General features: G+C 41.4%; 1 protein-coding gene across 1 annotated transcript in view; it reads right to left on the bottom strand.

Moving 5' to 3' along the window:
• Positions 1–19,193, bottom strand: part of STARD9 (StAR related lipid transfer domain containing 9) — a 238,447-nt gene that overhangs the window by 18,767 nt on the left and 200,487 nt on the right. Inside the window, exons 24-25 of the mRNA XM_019496557.2 lie at positions 4,813–16,077; positions 609–806 (exon numbers count right to left, since the gene is read on the bottom strand). Coding sequence (XP_019352102.2) covers positions 609–806; positions 4,813–16,077 — 11,463 coding nt within the window. The remainder of the gene's footprint in view (positions 1–608; positions 807–4,812; positions 16,078–19,193) is intronic.

The raw sequence follows: 19,193 nt of genomic DNA on the forward strand, positions 1-19,193 counted from the left end.
CAGAGCTTCTCAGCAGAGAGCCACCAGATTCTGCAATTCCCTTCTCCCACAGGTCTGACAGAATCCAAGTCTGTTGATATTTAGAGCATGCTGCAGAGCCTGCCTCCCCTCTACAACATTTTAAATAGAAAGGAATATGAAAGATAAATACAATATATACAATGAGATGAGGTTGTAGATCAGTGATTCTCAACCAGGGTGCCACAGCATCGGGGGGAAGGGGCTAGGCGGTACAATGACAGCTGCTGAAGGGTGCCAGCAAGAGATAAATGACATAAGCTGGAGAAGATAGATGCAGGCAAGGAAATTTGTTTTTAAGTCATGAGTATTTTGTATTGATATTATAATACCAATTATACCAGTTAATATCATGAAAAGGGAAATAAAATGTCACAAAATTTTGTATGAAAATTTATTGCCTTCTCCAATGGAGGGTAACAATTAACTTCCCAATCCCACAGTTTGCTACTTTTGTAACTGGCATTTAAGAGGAGAATCTCTGTACTCAGTTCTGCTACAGAAACCTCAATGTCAGAAGTTGATGTAAATTGCACAGGTACATTTCAGAGCAGCATAGAGGCCCAAAGCTGAGGTTTATGTGACCCTACCTAGTATTTTGTACCACATCTCTTCTCAGTTGCTGTAGGTATTCTCGGCGTCTGCTGGGGAGATCCAGATCCCTCTGGCTTGTGTCCAGTGTCTGCAACAGGCCCGCATGCTTTTGTGGACTGAGACTCCTGCTTCTTCGGTAACTCTGCAGCCTTTCTGCTCTGTCCTTTCTCAGGGCTTCGATGGTCCTCATGTGTCTATCAGGGAAACACAGCCATAATCACAAAGTATACATCCTGCAAAACTAAGCAGCACAATTTTCCATTGTGTTATAAGATGTTGAATACTGTAAAGAATGGAAACATAACATTTGCAAGTCTCTAGTAACAGGACTCCTGCACAGCTCTCTTGTTTCCCACAATCAGAAATTCTAAAACATGATCAAATTTAAACAGCAGGAAATAACTGCAAAGAATGAGAACTCATTCTAAACCTTGTAGAGCAGAATTTTATTTCCCTTTGTATGCCGAAATGGCAGTTTTCTACCTGTGTAAAGGGCTTTTTTGGCACTTACACCCAGACTGTGATTATGTTACAGCTGCACTGTGGACACACAAATCTGTGCATGTCAACTGAATGTGTGAAGTAAACTATGCACTGGCTGGGCAAGTACACAGTTATGTACACAGTCCTATTCTAGGGGTATAAATGCATATTAGTCACAAAAATGCAAGTAGCTAGACCTGGGGAAGCAGATCTGGTTTCAAGGCTACCCTCATCCAGAGCAGGTTTGAATCTGCATTTCTGTGATTTGCCACCACAGTGGTCTAACCATCACACCATAAGTTAGGTGTTATCAGGTGGTCCCCCCCACTCCACCACACCTTTTAAAGCTGCTCCCCTTGGCCATCAAGAGAAGGGAATATGGGAAGGCCACAAACCAGAAGGTTTGTGGCTTAGCAAGATGGCTGTTGCCCTCGATAGGAGGCAGGGGCTGGATCTGCGCCAAGGGGCCTGTACCCAGTGGGGCAGAAGCTTCTGAAGTGTACTGCTTTCCACCCTTTTTGTCCAAAGACTATTAAATGTTAAGGATGATGGATCAGATTCAAAGGGAGCACTGGATGGGCGAGTGGATAATACCTAACTTCTGGTGTGGTGGTTAGAATATTGGGCTAAGAAGTCAGAGAGATGCAGGCTCAAATCCCCACTTGGGGAGGGGGAAAGGTTAGTCTAGAACATAAGTCTTCCACTTTCTAGGCATATGACCTCTGTACTCAACTACTGGGGCTAAAGCATGAGAGGGTTGTTGTCCTCTTCTGCTAATGTAGATGTGTACGTACTCAGTCAGTCAATAAGTAGCCTTCTATACATGCAGGCTTATGTGTCCACAGCACAGGGGTGAGTGCCAAAAATGACCAGGTACATGATTAGTGCTGTTTAGGCACACAAGGGAAATGGACTTCCATTCCTAATGGCTGAGGGACAAACTGACAAATTAAAACAGATAAAATACATTTTAATCCTAACTGTTAAATTAGAACAACTGCCTGATTTCAGATGCAGATGTCTTCTAATCATTAACAGCCTATAAACAGAGCTTAATTCTGACTCATTGCCTCATAATTCTTAAACTGCACCATTTGTTTTTGTGGCCTGCAACTTCAAACAAGAGTGCCCATGAACACAGGACTGTCCAAGTGGTTACTCATGGGGCTGGAAATTTAGTGGTGAGGCAAGCAGCAGCAATAAGCCTCATGGCTGCCAGAGCTGCTGTGTTGGTTGGGAGTTAAAGCCACTGCCACTCACCCCACCACAGAATTTCTGGGTTATGATCCCTGCTGGGACGCCTTGTGGTGGCAGCATTAACCCCACCAGCGCTGGTCACCCCACAGCCAAGCTGCCAGGTCACGATCTCCTCTGGCAATGCCTTTTGGCAGTGGGGTGAGGGGTAGCAATACAGTCAGCACATAGGGGATAATTCTGCTGCAGCTTGCTCTACTGCCTGAGGTAGGCTGTCCAGCCCTCAAGAAGTCCCACAGTCTAGACCATCAACCCAAATGAGCTGGACAGCACTATGCTCATAGAAGCAAAATACAGGTACTCCTCACTTAACGTCATCCCAGTTAACGTCGTCTCGTTATTACATCACTGATCTATTTGAGAACATACTTGTTTAAAGTCATGCAATGTTCGATTATAACCTTGTTTGGCCACTGCCTGCTAGTAGGTAACTACTGTGATATAACTGGATTTGTTTAACATCGTTTCACTTAAAGTCGCATTTTTCAAGAACATAAGATGGGCATCAGAGGGACACCAGCCTACCAACTGTCGATGCTGACTTGGTACAGAGCCACTTGGATGGACTGGATGTGTTCAAGTCAGCAGGCCCAGATAAGCTGCATCCGAGAGTACTGAAGGAATTGGCTGGTGTCAAAGCAGAACCACTGGCATGGCTGTTTGAGCGCTCGGGTCAGGTCCCAGAGGACTGGAAAAGGGCCAATGTGGTCCCTATTTTCAAGAAGGGGAAGAAGGAGGATCCAAGTAATTATAGGCCAGTCAGTCTCACCTCCATCCTTGGAAAAGTCTTTGAAAAGATTATGAAGGATCATATTTGTGGGAGTCCAGCGGGAAAAATAATGCAGCAGGACAACCAGCATGGATTCGTAGCAGGTAGATCATGCCTGACTAATCTGGTTTCGTTTTATGCCCAGGTCACAAAACGCTTCGACGCAGGAGTAGAGGTGGATATCGTTTTCCTGGATTTTAGGAAGGCCTTCAATACAGTATTTCATCCCATTCTCATAAATAAATTAAGAGGCTGTGACTTAGATGTTTACAAGGTCTGGTGGATGACAAATTGGCTTGGGGGTCACACCCAGAGAGTGGTAGTAGATGGGTCGGTATCAACCTGGAAGGATGTGGGTAGTGAGGTCCCGCAGGGTTTGGTCCTTGGACCTCTACTCTTCAATATCTTCATCAGTGACTTGGATGTGGGCGTGAAGTATACTCTGTCCAAGTTTGCGGATGACACTAAATTGTGAGGTGAAGTGAGCACTCCGGAGGGCAGGGAACAATTCCAGGCAGACCTGGACAGGTTGAAAAAGTGGGCAGAACACAATAGGATCCAGTACAAGGACAAATGCAGTGTAAAAATATCCAGCACACCTACTGGCTGGGAAGTGACCCTCTCAGCAGCACAGAAGTGGAAAGGGATCTCAGAGTCATAGTGGACTCCAAGATGAACATGAGTCGTCAGTGTGATGAAATCATCAGCAAAGCTAACCGCACTTCATCATGCATCAGCAGATGCATGGCAAATAGACCCAAGGAGGTGATACTTCCCCTCTATGTAGCACTGGTCAGACCACAGTTGGAGTACTGTGTCCAGTTTTTGGCGCTGTACTTTAAGAAGGACGTGGATAGATTCCAGAGGAGGGCCACTCGTATGGTTAAGGATTTACAGGCCAAGCCCTATAAGGAAAGACTAAGGGACCTGGATCTCTTCTGCCTACACAAGAGAAGGCTGAGAGGTGATCTTGTGGCCGCCTACAAATTCATTGTGGGGGGTGCAGCAAAGTATCGGAGATGCTCTGTTCACCAGGGCGCCTCTTGGGGTAACAAAGAACAATGGTCACAAACTGACAGTGAACAGATTTAAGCTAGACATCAGGAAAAACTTCTTCACGGTGAGGGTGACCAAAATTTGGAATGGGCTTCCAAGGGAGGTGGTGCTCTCCCCTACCTTGGGGGTCTTTAAGAGAAGGCAGGATAGACATCTGGCTGTGGGCATCTGACCCCAGCACTCTTTCCTGCCCAGGGCAGGGGGTCGGACTCAATGTTCTGTTGAGGTCCCTTCCGACCCTAGTATCTCTGAATCTATAACTATGATGTTAAGCGAGGAGTAGCTGTAAGATATTCCTATAAACAGAGAGAGGTGAAACTCTCCATTGCAGGATCTCATCAATGGAATACACTCAGAGATTTGCATGTAATCATTTCCATATCTGTTAATGAGTTTTGTTCATTTAATAAAAGGGTACACTTAGAATTTGATAATTCTATAGTTTGTAAACCTCCCTACTTCCTTCAATCATGCAAAAATCTTGCTCTCAATTTATCATTTACCATGTATAAGAGAATCTTAATACTACATTTTTTTACACACATTTCACTGTTCTTCAGTTAAACAATTAGAAAATATGAGATCTTATGTTGAACATAAGACCTACGTTACATATAAGGTTCCACAAACAAATATACCTTTCATAGAGTTGCTGTTTTATTGGAATTAAAGTCAGATCCTCCCCAGTTCCATTCTGAAGAATCCTCAACATTGCATCGGTTTCTCCAATGCCATAATTCAGTTTTGCTTCAGTAAGCTCTACAGTAAGAGGGTGCTGGTTCAGATCCAGGTGTATGCCAGACATAATCTGGGCACGCTCTCTCTGAAGCCTCTCAATTTCTCTGGTTCTACTTTCAGAAAGCTGGGATTTCCCTTGAGTTTCAGTTGCTTGTTTACTGATTAGATTCTTTTCCACCTGATTTTGTAAATCAGCAGCGCTGCCACTCAAGCTAAGTAAGGAAGAAGAAGGACTGCCCTTCACTCCACACCAGTTGCTGAATTTATTGTGCATGGGCAAGTCACGAAGACTATAACTTCGAGGCCTGTGGGTTTTCACTAAAGATGTATTCTCATTTAGAAGAATTTCAGTATTACATTCACTTGTAGTGACTGATGCTGTATCATCATCTTGAAATGGTATTTGCATGTCACTCATGTCAGAAAGTGGGAAAGAGCAAGTATTTTGATTTTTCCAACAGGAATTGTGGAATTGTGAAGAAGAGGCTTCTGCTTGATGTTGTAAGGATTCATCAACATTTGTCTTACTTGACCAACATGTGCTAATTTCTTGATTAAAAAGCAAGTCAGAATTTAGAGATGAACGTCTACATTCATCAATACAAGAAGTCTGAGAACAGTCTTTAATCAAAGATATATCGGCATCTCCAGTGTTTTTTCCATATCCAATTCCTCCAAAAGAGCCTCCTCCTCTCCTGGTAATATACATATAGTGAAGTGAATGTTCCATTGGAATGTGCTCTCTGTCAACTAAATGCTCCCCATGGCCAGAAACCTCTAGAGTGCTACTTGAATTATACAGTCTTTTTGCCTGAATTGTAGTACATTTATCAACTGTGAATCTGTGCTTTTGCCTTGAGTCTTTTGATACATTTATTCCTAAAATCTCTTTGGTTGTGTTTGAGAAGTTTCCAGATTTCTTGCTTAATTTTTTGTCGTCTCTAGAAGGGCTAGATTCACTATTTGCTTCTGTTTGTGAAAAATTATCGACATGAGGCTCCGAGCCAGATGAAGGACCTGGCCCATGCTTTTTTTGATTAATAAGGGAACCTGAAGCATCATTAGGATGCTCCACGGAACCCCTGATAGAACAAACTGACTTGCTACAGGTAATCTGACTATTTGGACTGGCACTAAGTGTAAGAATAGGTGAAGAAGCTCGGTCAACTAAAAAGTTGTTTTTATAACAACGTTTTCTTTCTGCTGTGGTATCAAGTTCATCAGCACCTCTTTTTTCCTGAGTGTAGCAGGTGGTAGATTGAAAGTTACTAGAACCAGGACTACTAACAACAGTGTAGGAAGATTCATCATGTCCTGAACTTGGCGAAGATGACACAACAGATGAAACCCTAGTACTGCCAAAAGCAACATTCTGTTGTGCATTTACTGGTGGTTTTAGAAAATCTAAGATGGGAGTGGAGGCTCTAGCTAACATAGGCAGATGCATAAAGGAATCTTCCAAAACATTATCAGTACTATCACTGAAATGAGGCACACTCTGCCTTCTCAATTCATTGCTTCCTTGAGTTCTTCCTTGAAGAGCTAAAATTACATCCTTCTTTTTTGGGGACTTCTTTACTGCCTCAGAACTTACTCCTTTTCCAATCACATTAACTTCCTGACTCTTTGTCAATTCAATTCCCATTGTGGCCTTGATCAGGTTTTCCTTGTATTTGCTTCGTAGGTATTCTGAAATATCAGTTTGAATGCCAATATCTGCTGTTGTTTGAGTATAGCTGTCCAACACAGTAGCCCTTACAGTATCTACATCAATTAATCTTTGTTTGCTTTTGGCTTCCTGTTCACTATCTATGATGTTTTGTTGAGAGAGGTTTCCCAGCAGCTCAGAAGTGTTCTGAAGAAGCTGTGACAGGTGCATGGACAAGTTTTGCATGCTTCCCCAAGAAGAAGGTTGTGGAAACAAATTTGTCTCTTGCTTTCTTGCAGAAACATCTGTATAGCTTCTCCGGTGCCTTCTGTGTCTTTTATATCTTCCTGTACCCATTGTTTGTGTTCCCTGTTCACAAGTACTTCCTTGTGACTTTTTGCAGGCTATTTCTGATTTAGATGGGTAAAGTAGTACAATTTCATCAACTTGCATGGAAGTGTTTACAGGTTGTTCAGAAGGATTGTTTAACTTCATTATTCTGTTTTCTGGATTGGTCTCCAGTGTCTCACTGGATGCATTACCATAATGTTTGGTGCTGTCACTTGAATATGTAGATTCAAAATCTCGTCTCATGTCATCCCATCCCTGAAGATCTTCAGCACTGCTTAAAGTGCTTGATAGTACTTTTGCAGTAGCATATGAACTGAGATGAGAATGAAAAGGGGAGTTGTGTGAATTTAATCCATTATCCACACTAGAGCATCTCATAACTTTATGATTATCCAGGGTTAGAGGAGGTTGATTGCAAGAGACATCACTTGCACTCCCAAAAACATACTGCTTCCAACCAATCTTGCCAGGTCCATCTTGCTGCCATGGGTGAATATATGGGTTGATATCACTTGAACTAAAATGCATTGTATCTTTATTGTCTGGTAAAAACAAATCTGTTTCTTCTGACTGATCTCTCAGTTCTTCCCCTTCACTGCACTGTGCTACCGAAGTATTATTTGCATCTGTATCTATAGAATTATCAGATATATGTGCCAGAGCAGGTGGACAATGAACAAGAGAGGGATCTCGGGAGTGGCTGCGTTGAGTTCTCTCCCCATAGTTTTGCAAATTTTTTGGATCATAGTTTGCAAATCTCTTAGTTTGTACTGATCTCTGCTGAAATCTGGATTTGTATTTAGCCTGCATGAAATTATCTGATGCCTGCTTTGAAAATCTTTCAATTCCATGAAGATCATCATCTGTTGGAGATGGAGGCTCTACGCTCATATTTAACTCCTGCAGTGACTTAGACGCTGGATACAAAGAGAGGTCTGTCTTTGTAGAAGCTTCTGAGCTGTATTCAAGATCAGAGATCACAGCAATTGCTGGGGCTGATAGCCTATGATGTAAACATGATTTCTGTTCCTCTTGTTTGTTGGTCTTTGTAGTTTGTGTAGCAAAACATGATTTTTTGCTCCTAAGTAGCATCAATGTGGATTCTTGTGGAGGCAAACAGTTGTCTTCTGGCAAAACTCTGAAGGAGGTATTTTCACTATTCATTCCAGAAACTTTTAGCCTTTCTGACTTCAAAGTTTCATTTGCCACTGGTGGATTATAGTCTGCATTGTTGGTATGACTTTCAAAGCTCAAACTTGTATTATTTTTGCTATGAATCAGATCTTTTCCACCACTTATATTAGGTCTACCTTGATCATCTTCACTGGCACGTACAGGCTGCCAGTTGTCTTGTAAATCTGTGTAAGCATCTTCATTATCTGTGGGACATACTGGCCAATACAAGTTGCACATGTACATAGAATCAACATCAGCATCTCCTAAAGATAGGTTTTGTGATGCTGCAATTTGTGGGTCCACAAAGTTATCGGCAGAAATTGATGATGCTCTGGTTTGATTTTCCATGTGGTCTTTCCTTAAAAATATTTTTCTTTGCTTTCTCTCTGTTACAGAAACTTCTTTTTCAGTATTTGAATGCAATTCTCTCTCATTTCTGCTGGGTGTTTGTCTAATATTAGCATCTCTATTAAGAGTTGCTCTTGCACTATCCCAAAAAGGTGATAATGATGGCATAGAAACATTATCATTATGTACTTTCTCAAGGTTTTCTAAACCTTTTTGAGGTGGAATTTTATCCCAGCGCTCTTGAACATTGTTGAGTTTGGAATTATTTTTATTGATTGATTTTCTGTCTGCAGAAGGGTCTGCATCTGAGGTAGATTCTGTATGAGACATTGGAACATGCCTGTTTTCCTTTGCAGGAGAATATGTAATATTTTCTGAAGTAGATGACTGCTGGTCAAATACCACAGAATCGTCAGATTGACTCTCTTGCATTTGTATTTTAGCAAATGTTGAACAGTTTGAAGTAGCTGTGTGTGAATCGTCAGATCTGCTAGTTTCATTGTAACCAATGTCACTAGTAAGAGGATATTTTGAAAACATTTTTAAAGATGAGTAACAAGCCTTTGGAAATCCTTGAAGAAAAGCTCTCTCCTTTTCTTCTTGTACAGAGTGAGGTTCTGCAGCAGTAGATGACAGCTGGTCAGTCAAATAAGTGTCTTGCAATGAGTCTTCAAGTTGGTTAAACGTTAGAGGTTTTGAGTCCTCTGCTGAATTGGAAGTGTCAAAGGTACTGAGACTGTTGTAACTTGGATATACAGTGCATATTGAAAAATCCTCTACAGAGCAGAAGGGAAGAGGTTTTGTCTCCTTACTGCTCATTTGTTCAAGACTTTGATATTTAAGACAGTTTATCTCTGGTACTTTCATACTAGAACTGCTACCAGAGTCCTCTGACTGTGAAGACTTCATATTTTCTTTTTTATCATGGCAGTTCAGGAAAGAATCTTGATTTTGCTCTTCTACTTGATCTGTTCCCACAACTTCTTGAGTGAGTTCAACATGCTGCATGTCTGTGTTTTGTCTACTGGTAGAACAATGTTTGCCTTCATCTTCTGTCTGACTGGTAGGAAGATCATCAGAAAAACATAATGGAACACCCAGATCAGCTGATTCGTTTTTGAAGTATTTTGCTTTTTCAAAACAAATAGCATCAATTTTGTCTTCAATGCTTTCTACTAAATCTGGACTATTTAGTAGACTAGTGGAAGTTTTAGAATTATAAGGATTAATATTATATCTTGGAGAGTCCTCAGCACAAGCAGCAGTTTTCCATGGGGGCTGAATAGATCTTTCTAACAGAGTCAATGCATTCTCAGAAGCAAATGCAGAAATATCAGGATATCCTACAAACAGTTCTATAGGAGTCTTGTATGTCTGAATTTCTTTGTGCTCAGTTTGATATGTAAATACATCAGGAAGCCTTTCACAAAGACCTTTACAACCTGTTTTAATACAGTTTGCAACTGCACATTCCTCTGTCGGATCACATTGTGCCAATGGGTGAAGTTCTTTCTGACTTAAATTAATATCATCAGAAGTTGCCTGCAAAGAGGCCTCAGGTGAATACTGCTTCATTTTTTCTCCTTGATCTTTCAATACTGTAGAGATAAGCAGATTTGAATTTTCTGAACTTGGTGAATCAACCACAGGTCTTGATTCCACAACATCTTTTCCTTGCGTTGCATTTTCTGAGAAATATAAACAGTCTTTTGATTGTTTACCCACACTAAACCCCATTCTGTGGACTCCATGAGAATTGCTAACATTTTGAATTATAGTTTCAGAAGAATCTAATCTTTCCAAGAAAAATGAATTATGTTTTACATCTTGGCTTACTGCACCTGCTACTGAATTACAACAGTCTGAAGTATAGGCAGAAGAATGCATGTCATCCTTACCAAAGTGCCCAGGTGCCGCACAATTGGAAATGCTCTTTAATGCAAAGAGTTTTCTCCATCTCTCCTCCATGAGCATGGTTTGCTGAAAAATACTTTCTTCATCTTGCATTTTATCAGAAAATGATTCATCTATACACTGTCTATTAGGTGTACTGGGTGTTTCATCATGCATATCACTGCCCATTAATGTTTCATAGTAAGGAAGAATGACTCCACTACCAGCATTGCTGTAAACTGGCTTTGCATTTTCTTTTAAGACTGTGGGATCAATCTGTGCACATTCTGCACTATTATTTATTCCAAGATATAACAGGTCATTCACAGATGGACATGGAAAAACCTCAAGTGAACATTGCTGGATTTCTTCAGAGGACTTGACAGTTACTGGTATACTCTGCTGGTCACTGGGAACTGAAGAACCACTGGTGTCATTATTTTTAGCAAAATCTTTAAATAACCACTGACTTTCTTTTAAGATCTTGTTTAATTTGCTATCATCGTTTGACAGGTGGCAATTTCCTTTATCTTCAGGTGAAAGTTCGTTTTGATTGTGTGCAGTAGTCAATTCTAGCTCCTCGGTGTTGTCTGTGAAAGTCTTCCTTTCCCTGTCTGTTCTAAAAACAGGTACTTTACAGGATTTCACATTTTCTTTTAGTACATCTATTTTAGCCTCCACTACCAGATTTATCAGATGTGCCTTCTCTTTTTCATGTACTATGGAGTGCACTGGATCAGTATAAACAATATCAGAACTGCTTCCAACAGTATCTGTATCCAAATTTTCTGATGCATCATTCTCAGGATATTCTGTACAAGAGCTCATAAGTGTATTGCTGTTCTCTTTAATTACAAGTCCTTTAGATTCTTCTCTGCTTCTATGCTGCTCAGTCAGAGCACTATCATCAGCTGAACTGTCACATTCATTGACATCTTTCATCAATGTATTCATTATGCCCATACTGATGCAAAGGTCAGGAAATCCACTATTTTTTTTTATTTCGATACTATTTGAGTTGTCTACTGTGAAAGCATCATGTTCTTCTGGTGTAGAAGCTGTCAAATATATTTCTGGAATCTCATGTTCATTTATAATTTCTTCATTGTGATACTTCTTTCCTAGAGATGGAGTCTCTTCTATAAATAATGCAATGTTCTTGCCTGCATGTAGTTCCCCTCTCCTTCTGCTGATGAACCCCTCATTCACTTTTACATTAACTTGCTCTTCACTCTCAGTTACTTCTGAGTTAATTCTGCTTCCATCAACTTTGTTTTCCTGAGAAAAGTTCTCATGGGCCAGCATCAAGCAGCCTGCTGTGCAAACTTCACTTTTATTGCTAGAAATTATTTTTTGTTCTTTTCCATCATCTTCTAAAGACTTTTCCTGGCTGCCTTCTGTTGGTTTTGCTGTGGCTATTTTGTCAGTATTCAATACATTTTCTATCATTCTGTTAATTCGCATCAAGTCCTCATTAGCATCAAGGAAGTCAATAGTATTCTGAGTGAGATTTGTTGAGCTGGAACACTCAGGTGAAGAAGTGATTTCAGAAACAACATCAGTGACTGGTAACAAAATACTTATTTCCATGTTTTCTTTCCTCTGATTTTGGTGAAAGGTACTTGTCTGAAGACAGCTCTCAGATCCCACTACTGCTTCCAATTCATGAGTGTAGCGCACCTCAGCAACAGTCACTCCAGATGATGCCTTCTCTGGTTCTTCATGTAGTACGGGTATATACAGCTCTTTGTCAATTTCATAGTGATCTTTGCAAACTACAAGTTCATTGGGATCCTTTGGTCTCTGATCTAGACTGCTACTTTCTAAATTACAACTTCTATCCACAATATCACTTTGGGTTTCCACTACAGAGTAATTACTTAACTTCTCCCTCTGTCTAGATTTCATGTCTAAAATACTGCCTTCTGGTTTCACTACACTGTTGATCAATTTTGGTATTTCTTCATTTTTATTTATTTGTTTACTCTGATGGGGAACTGTAGTTTCTTTTGGAATAACTTGACTTTCTGCAGTAACTTCCTTTTTTAAGCATTCAGATTCTTTATTACTGTAGGGACTCCCTTCTTCGAAAGCACTAGCTGATCTAGTTGTATTGTATTCATATACTTCTCTAGCATCAGTTTTCATATAATTATTAGACCCTCCAAAAAGCAAGACCTCTCCTGAACGGTTGCTTTCATTGGGATCCTTACAAAAAAAAGCAGCCTCTTTCTCTTCTTTTGATTCACATAAAGATTTGTTCTGAATTGGCATATCAGAGAAAATGTCTACTTCAAATCCCAGAGAAATTTCTGCCTCTTTATGCACCTTGTTTTTCTGTTCTTGACATTGTAAATAACACTTTGGGCAGGAACAGTTGGAATTTATTCCAGAACAACTTTGTTTGACATTGGGTTCTATGTTGAGATTAGATGCAGAGTTCCAAGATTCATTAACTGTTGTAAAGCCTTGGCATTGTTCATTATATTTCTCAGATACAAAAACACTTTGAAAAAGATTAGATTTTGTTGTGCCATGACCAAATGCACCTGAGTTAGATTGCACAGTAGATGCACCTCTAACATCATAAGTTTTAGCAGTTGAGAATTCAGTATTTTTTCCTTTAAAATTCACATTAAGGTATCTTAATTCATCTTCCTGGCCTAAAGAGAGAGAAATAAAATTATGTTCTTTATTTTCATTGCTTTTGTCTCTTCTATTTTTAGCACATATCATAGAGTTTCCCCGAGTATACTGTGGTAAGCAACATTCAGGATTTTCTGCTTGTAAACATTCATGGAAATCATTCGTTAAATCAATTTTGCTTTCAAATTCACGATGATTAAGTGAACACAGTTTCTCATCCTTCTCTTCGCAATCCTCAGTATGTCTAAATGAAGTAGTTTCCAACGCCATTTCTGTCAAGATCTCTCTGCTTGTTTTCGTACAGACTGTTTCTTCCAGAGATGTCTGTATTGGTGTTGCGGACTGGTCATAACTAGTATCCTGAAGAAAGGTTGCAGGATCAGTTTGATAGGGTTTTTTTCCAGAAGAAAAACCTTTGTCTATGGTTATTTCTTCAGCAGACATCTCTTTGTAATCCATCTTTTGCATCAATACTGAATTAGTCCCCCCTACCTTACTAGCAGATTCTTTTTGTTCAACAGGAGTCTGAAGTGTATAACTTTCCTTTAAAGCATGGTTCCCATTCTTATTTACTGAGTCGCTAAGAAAGAGATCCTTATCACAAGATGTTGATATTTCCTTTTTTGCAAAAAGCTGACCATGATTTTCGAATACTCCTTGCTTTACTGCAGATGTTCCTAATATAGGCAAAGCCAAATCTCTAGAAAATCCACTAATACCTGCACTAATAGATGCACCGACAGCATTTAAATCTATCGCCTCTGATTCTGCTATCGAACTTTCACAGCCATAATCTATGTCTGTTTTTTCAATTGTTCTAAAGAAGTTATCTTCTAATTCTACATGTATAGAACCTTTTCTTGGTTGTGAAACATGCACAAATGGTGCTGATACTAATGTTTTTTCCCTAAAAACCGGATCCTTGGTTAGCTCAGCATAAGCTGGGGGGACAGTGTCCTCTTCTTTTCCACGTACATGTGACAAAGTGCCTACTGTGGAGGCTTTTTCTGAACAGCTAGATGTTTGTATGCATTCAACACTGGGCCCATACATAGATGGTTCACTTAGCTGTTCATGTTTAGGATCAGATGCCCTAGCAACTTCACAATAACTATGTTTTGCAGAAGATGCTGAAATGGGGACAAATGATGCGTTTCGTCCTACTGAACTGACAAATGATGACTTCATATCTGAAGATTCTGAGACAGAACTTTCTTCGGACTTTGCATTTTCTTTAAGAGTCTTATTCAGTAAAGATCCACTCTCAGGAACCTGGCTTACATCTAACTGATGATGTATTGCTGTTTCTGGTAATGGGATTTCTGATGCACCAGAGGTGGAAATTGAGTTTATTTTATTTATGCTGAGTGATAAATTAGAAATCCGGTGTAACTGCTTATAGCCAGAAACAAAAGATACTTCAGCAGCTGACTGCTTTAGCTCATCTTTCTTTGTCCACTGTTCTGGTTTGCTTGAAGAACACAGATAAGAATCTTGAAATTCTAAATGTTCATGAGAAGACGATACTGCTATTCTGGCACTGTTGTTTTCACTTTTTGCGTCATATGAAGACCAAGTATTATTGAGAAACAAAGGGTTTCCACCTGTAGAATAAAATCTTTGATGAAGAGCCCCTTCTTCCTCTACAAAAGAGACCTCTATTTCCTTCAATTGGTGAGTGTAAGCATTTTTGGAAAGAGATTGTATTTTAGTATCTAGATAAAAAGAACTGCTCAGATTTGGTTCATAATTTGTTTCTTTCATATCTTTGCTACAGGCTTCTGGCTTATGGAGTTCTTCTGTCTGTATGGTTGGTGCCCTAGGAGACTGCAGCCTCCAGAATATCTCTGCAGGCATTTCATCAGATGAGTCAGATTTGGATTCTTCTACCAGATCTTCCATTAACACCTCTTCTGCATCTGCTAGGCTATCTAGGGAAAAGCTTCTTTCAGCCTTTGCCAATCTCCTGCGTGACATGCAAGAGGTTACCAAGGGTGAAACTCGCTGCTCATTTCTGCCTTTGAAAAATTTAATTGGATCTTGGTGAACCTTCAACTTGTAAAAACGATTTTTATTTTGGTTTTTGGTTTTGCTTTCTTTTTCTGCCAGAGAATCCTGTGACATCTGACTATCATCACTTTCAGAATCTTCTGGGTTGGTGATGCATTTATTCCTGTCTGAATCTTCCTGTTTCAATTGCTCTGTCAAGGCTTTAGCATAGGCACAGGAAAGAGAATCCACGGAATAGGAACTATCAGTATCAGAAAATTCATTTTCTCCATCCTCTTGCCAGTTACCAAGCATATCTGTGACAGCTTTGGACACCCCAGTACTCAACATCTCAGCACTGTGCCACTTTTTTTCAATGTAATGGAGTGGTGTCTGGGTGTTCATCTTATTAAGGTTCCCTACTGAAGTTGCAGCCATCAGAAATTCCTGCTGTTCCACTGGCTGCTTGTCGTAGCTCAACAAGGATGCCTTTGGCTCTCTTTTCAAGTTCTTCGCAGTTTGGCTTAGATGCCTTGATGATGGCTTTCCACCCATTACTGATTTTTTAATTTCCTTGGTAAAGCCTTCCGGAAGTGAATCTTGGTGCTTTCCTGTTAAATCCATTCTAGTCTTTTTATTAAAAATCTGAGTGTCCTTTAGTTCTAGGTGTTTCTCTGCAGGCTGACTTGAACTTCCTAATGCTTTGGCTTTTGTCACTCTTGTCCCTGTAATAAAGGTTTCAGGCTCACCTTCCTTTCTAAAATGATCAGGAGAGCAGCTTGGAGAGGCCTGGCTTTGATATTCAGTTTGTACTGGGTTATCATCTGATTTTTTCATCTCTTTGTTGACATGAGCTATGCTAACTGAACTACCACAGTCTTTTTCTGCTCCTTTTTTACTTCCAAATGATGATGTCTTTAGTTTTTTTGTTAGCTGCCTGTGGCCTGGGAAACAGCTGTCACTCTCATCTCGCCCAGAAATGCCTTCAGCTGTCCTGGGAAGATAATTTACAGACAATGATTTCCTTGGTGGATTGCATTCAGGGCACTGACAGGTATTTGGAGAGGTAGATAATTCAGAGGATTCGGAGGTGGTCTCCTTCTTAAGCAAAGAACTGTGAAAAGAAAGAGGGGAAAAAGAAATCAGAAGCTCTTGTTACTGTTTGAATAGTATCTTTAAAGATGCTTCTTAAGTTTCTGACTATGATATAATATGCTATTATTAATATAGAATGTAAAGTACAGTGAAGTAACAATGTCAATGCCTTTTAAAAGTTTTTACCTGGGGCAGAATAAAATCTTATTTAGTCTTAGTCTTTATTGTACCATCTGCTACGTGTCCTGGAATATTTTTCATGATATTGGTTAGAGGGCTGAAATAGAAAGTAGGCACTGCATCCATGAAGACTCAGTTGCTACAGCCATTATTAAATATAGTGCAACTCTGAGTTACTAATGTATAGGACTATACAGTAAAGATAAAATACATTTTCTTTTATTTTAAATAAGGCAAGAATGTACAGTTGACAAAAAGCACAGGAGATTCCACGCTTGGAAAGTTAAGGCAGGGTGCTGCACAGTACAGCGACTTAGAAGCAAAGGCATAGAGTTTGAATGTGATATGCAATACTATAGGTCAGGTGACTTACAGGGTAGGGGCGGTGAGACTGATTGTATAAGTTGAAGGTATATTTTTGCTTATACAAAAGCAAAAATTAGGCATTGAGGGCTATAGGCTGTACAGACACGACAGAGCAGGGAAAAGGAGGTCAGGGGGCATTGCTTTCTATGTTAAGGACTAATACATGTCCTCTATAATCAAGAGGGGCAAATTGAGGTACTGTGGGTCAGAATACAAGGGGGATGGGGGAAAAGGGACTTGGTAGTGGGGGTCTATTACAGACCACCACACTAGGAGGATGGGCTAGACCTGGAATTCCCAAGGCAGCTCTCAGAGGCAGTAAGCTCAAGGGACGTGGTTGTCATGCGTGACCTGAACTACCCTGACATCTGCTGGAAGGAGCAGTCAGCTAGATCTGACTATTCATGTAGGTTCTTAACCTACATACAGGACCTTCACCTAACGCAGGAGGCATACAGTTCCACCAGAGGAAATGCCTTACTGGACTTGGTGTTTGCTACAGGGGATGACCTGGTGGGAGATCTGCAGATACGGGGTAACCTAGGGGATAGTGATCACCAATTGCTAGAATTCACTATCCAGCAAAAGGTGCGGAAGATAACCAGTAGGGCAAAAGAGTTAGACTTCAGAAAGGCTAACTTCAATGAGCTCAGGAGGTTAGTAAGCAAAGCACTGAAGGATAAGAGCACTGGTGAGATGGGAGTCCAGGAAGAGTGGTCATTCCTCAAGGGAACAACCCTTCAGGCACAGAAAGAGACAATCCCATTGTACATAAAAGGGTGCAAAAAGGCCAAGAAAGCCTCTTGGCAGAACAGAGAAATCCAGGAAAGCCTAGGGATAAAAAAAAGAGGTATACAGACTGTGGAAGGAAGGGGTAGCCACCAAGGAGGAGTATACCTACTTGGCTTGCTCTTGCAGGGAGTCAGAAAGGCCAAAGCAGCAATGGAACTCAGGTTGGCAGCAAAAATTAAAGACAACAAAAAGTCCTTCAAGGTGTATAGGGAGCAAAAAGAAGGTGCATGGTAACATAGGACCTCTACAGGACAGACTAGGGCAAGTGGGGACAGATAAAAGGGATAAAGCTGATCCCTTCAATGAGTTTTTTTGCTTCTGTATTCCTGAGCACGGATCAAGACAGATCTCCTGTAACAAGTCGCCCTTCCCAGCGCCATCTTCCTAGTACTCCGCGCCTTGTGTGGGGCGCCCTTGGATCCTTCTTTAGGGTTCTTATGTCTCACCCTATACTCACCTGCCATGTCTTGATGGAAATTATGATGATGTTCGTGTGAGCAGGAGGCTGCCTATTGTTTTGGGTATGTTGGGGCCTTTCCCCTATGTGAGACTGACCCCTGATTTTCTCTAGCTAGGCCTTCCCGTCTAAACCCACTAAACAGGGTTTGACTCCAAGGCTCTGGCCTTTTCTATTGTCTTGAGGCCCGTGGCCCCTTTTCCTGCTCCAATCTGGAGCCTGGCCCAGAGGCTCGGGCGCCAGCCCCACAGATGGAGGGTCATAAGCCCAAAACCAGGGGATGACCCCGCCCACAGCCTCCCAGGCCACAAAAAAAAAAAACAACTACCAACACCAAGCTGCACCACAGGCACACCTGAGCTCCCCGGCTTCTTTAAGAATGAGCCTCGCTGGTGCCAGGGTCTGCGCCCCTCTCTGGGGCTTCTCGCTGTCTCACTGCCCCCTCTCCGGGGCTTCTCCAAAACGCTGCCCCCTTCTCTAGGGCTTCTTGCTGCCCCCTCTCTGGGGCTGGGGTCAGTGCACCCCGAATGCTGCGCCCTTGCTGGCGCTGGGATCTCCACACTGCTGTGGGTCCCCTATGAGGCCTCCTCTAACCCCTAATAGCCTCACACAAGCCACCAGTCTTAAACAGTAAACAAAATGTGAGCCCCTTGGCTATAACAAACTTGAGCTGCCTGGCTTTAACAACCTTCACCCTACCGGGAAATACTCTGTCCCTCCGCAGTGACAGAAGCTGTTCCTGCAGCCAGGGCTCTCTCCTTTGGTTGTTCTAGGAGAGCTCCTTCCCCTTTGGCAGCCAGGAGGGAACTGCCTCCCTGGCCTCAGTCCTGGTGTTTAAATGGGAGCCAGGCCCTCCCCTTCCGGTCAGCTGACTGCTAGCAGATGTGGGACACTGACTCCCTCTGGTCATCCTAGCAACCGGCACCTGAGTAGCTATTCTGGCCCTGCTACATCTCCCAATTGGACAACAGGCAGGCACAGGAGGGATACCAACCCACCAACAGTTAGCGCCAACCTAGTGAAGGGACACTTGGATGTGTTCGAGTCAGCAGGCCTAGATGATCTTCATCCAAGGGTACTGAAGGAATTGGCCAGTGTCATAGCAGAACCACTGGCATGGTTGTTTGAGCACTCGTGGCACTCAGGACAGGTCCCAGAGGACTGGAAAAAGGTCCCTATTTTCAAGAAAGGGAGGAAGGAGGATCCGGATAACTATAGGCTGGTTAGTCTCATCTCTATCCTCGGGAAAACCTTTGAAAAAATTATTAAGGATTACATTTGTGGGAATCCAGCACGAAAAACAATGCTAAAGGGCAACCAGTATGTTTCATAGTTTCTAG

The sequence above is a fragment of the Alligator mississippiensis genome, chromosome 2 (assembly GCF_030867095.1).
Source record: "Alligator mississippiensis isolate rAllMis1 chromosome 2, rAllMis1, whole genome shotgun sequence".
Taxonomy (NCBI): domain Eukaryota; kingdom Metazoa; phylum Chordata; order Crocodylia; family Alligatoridae; genus Alligator; species Alligator mississippiensis.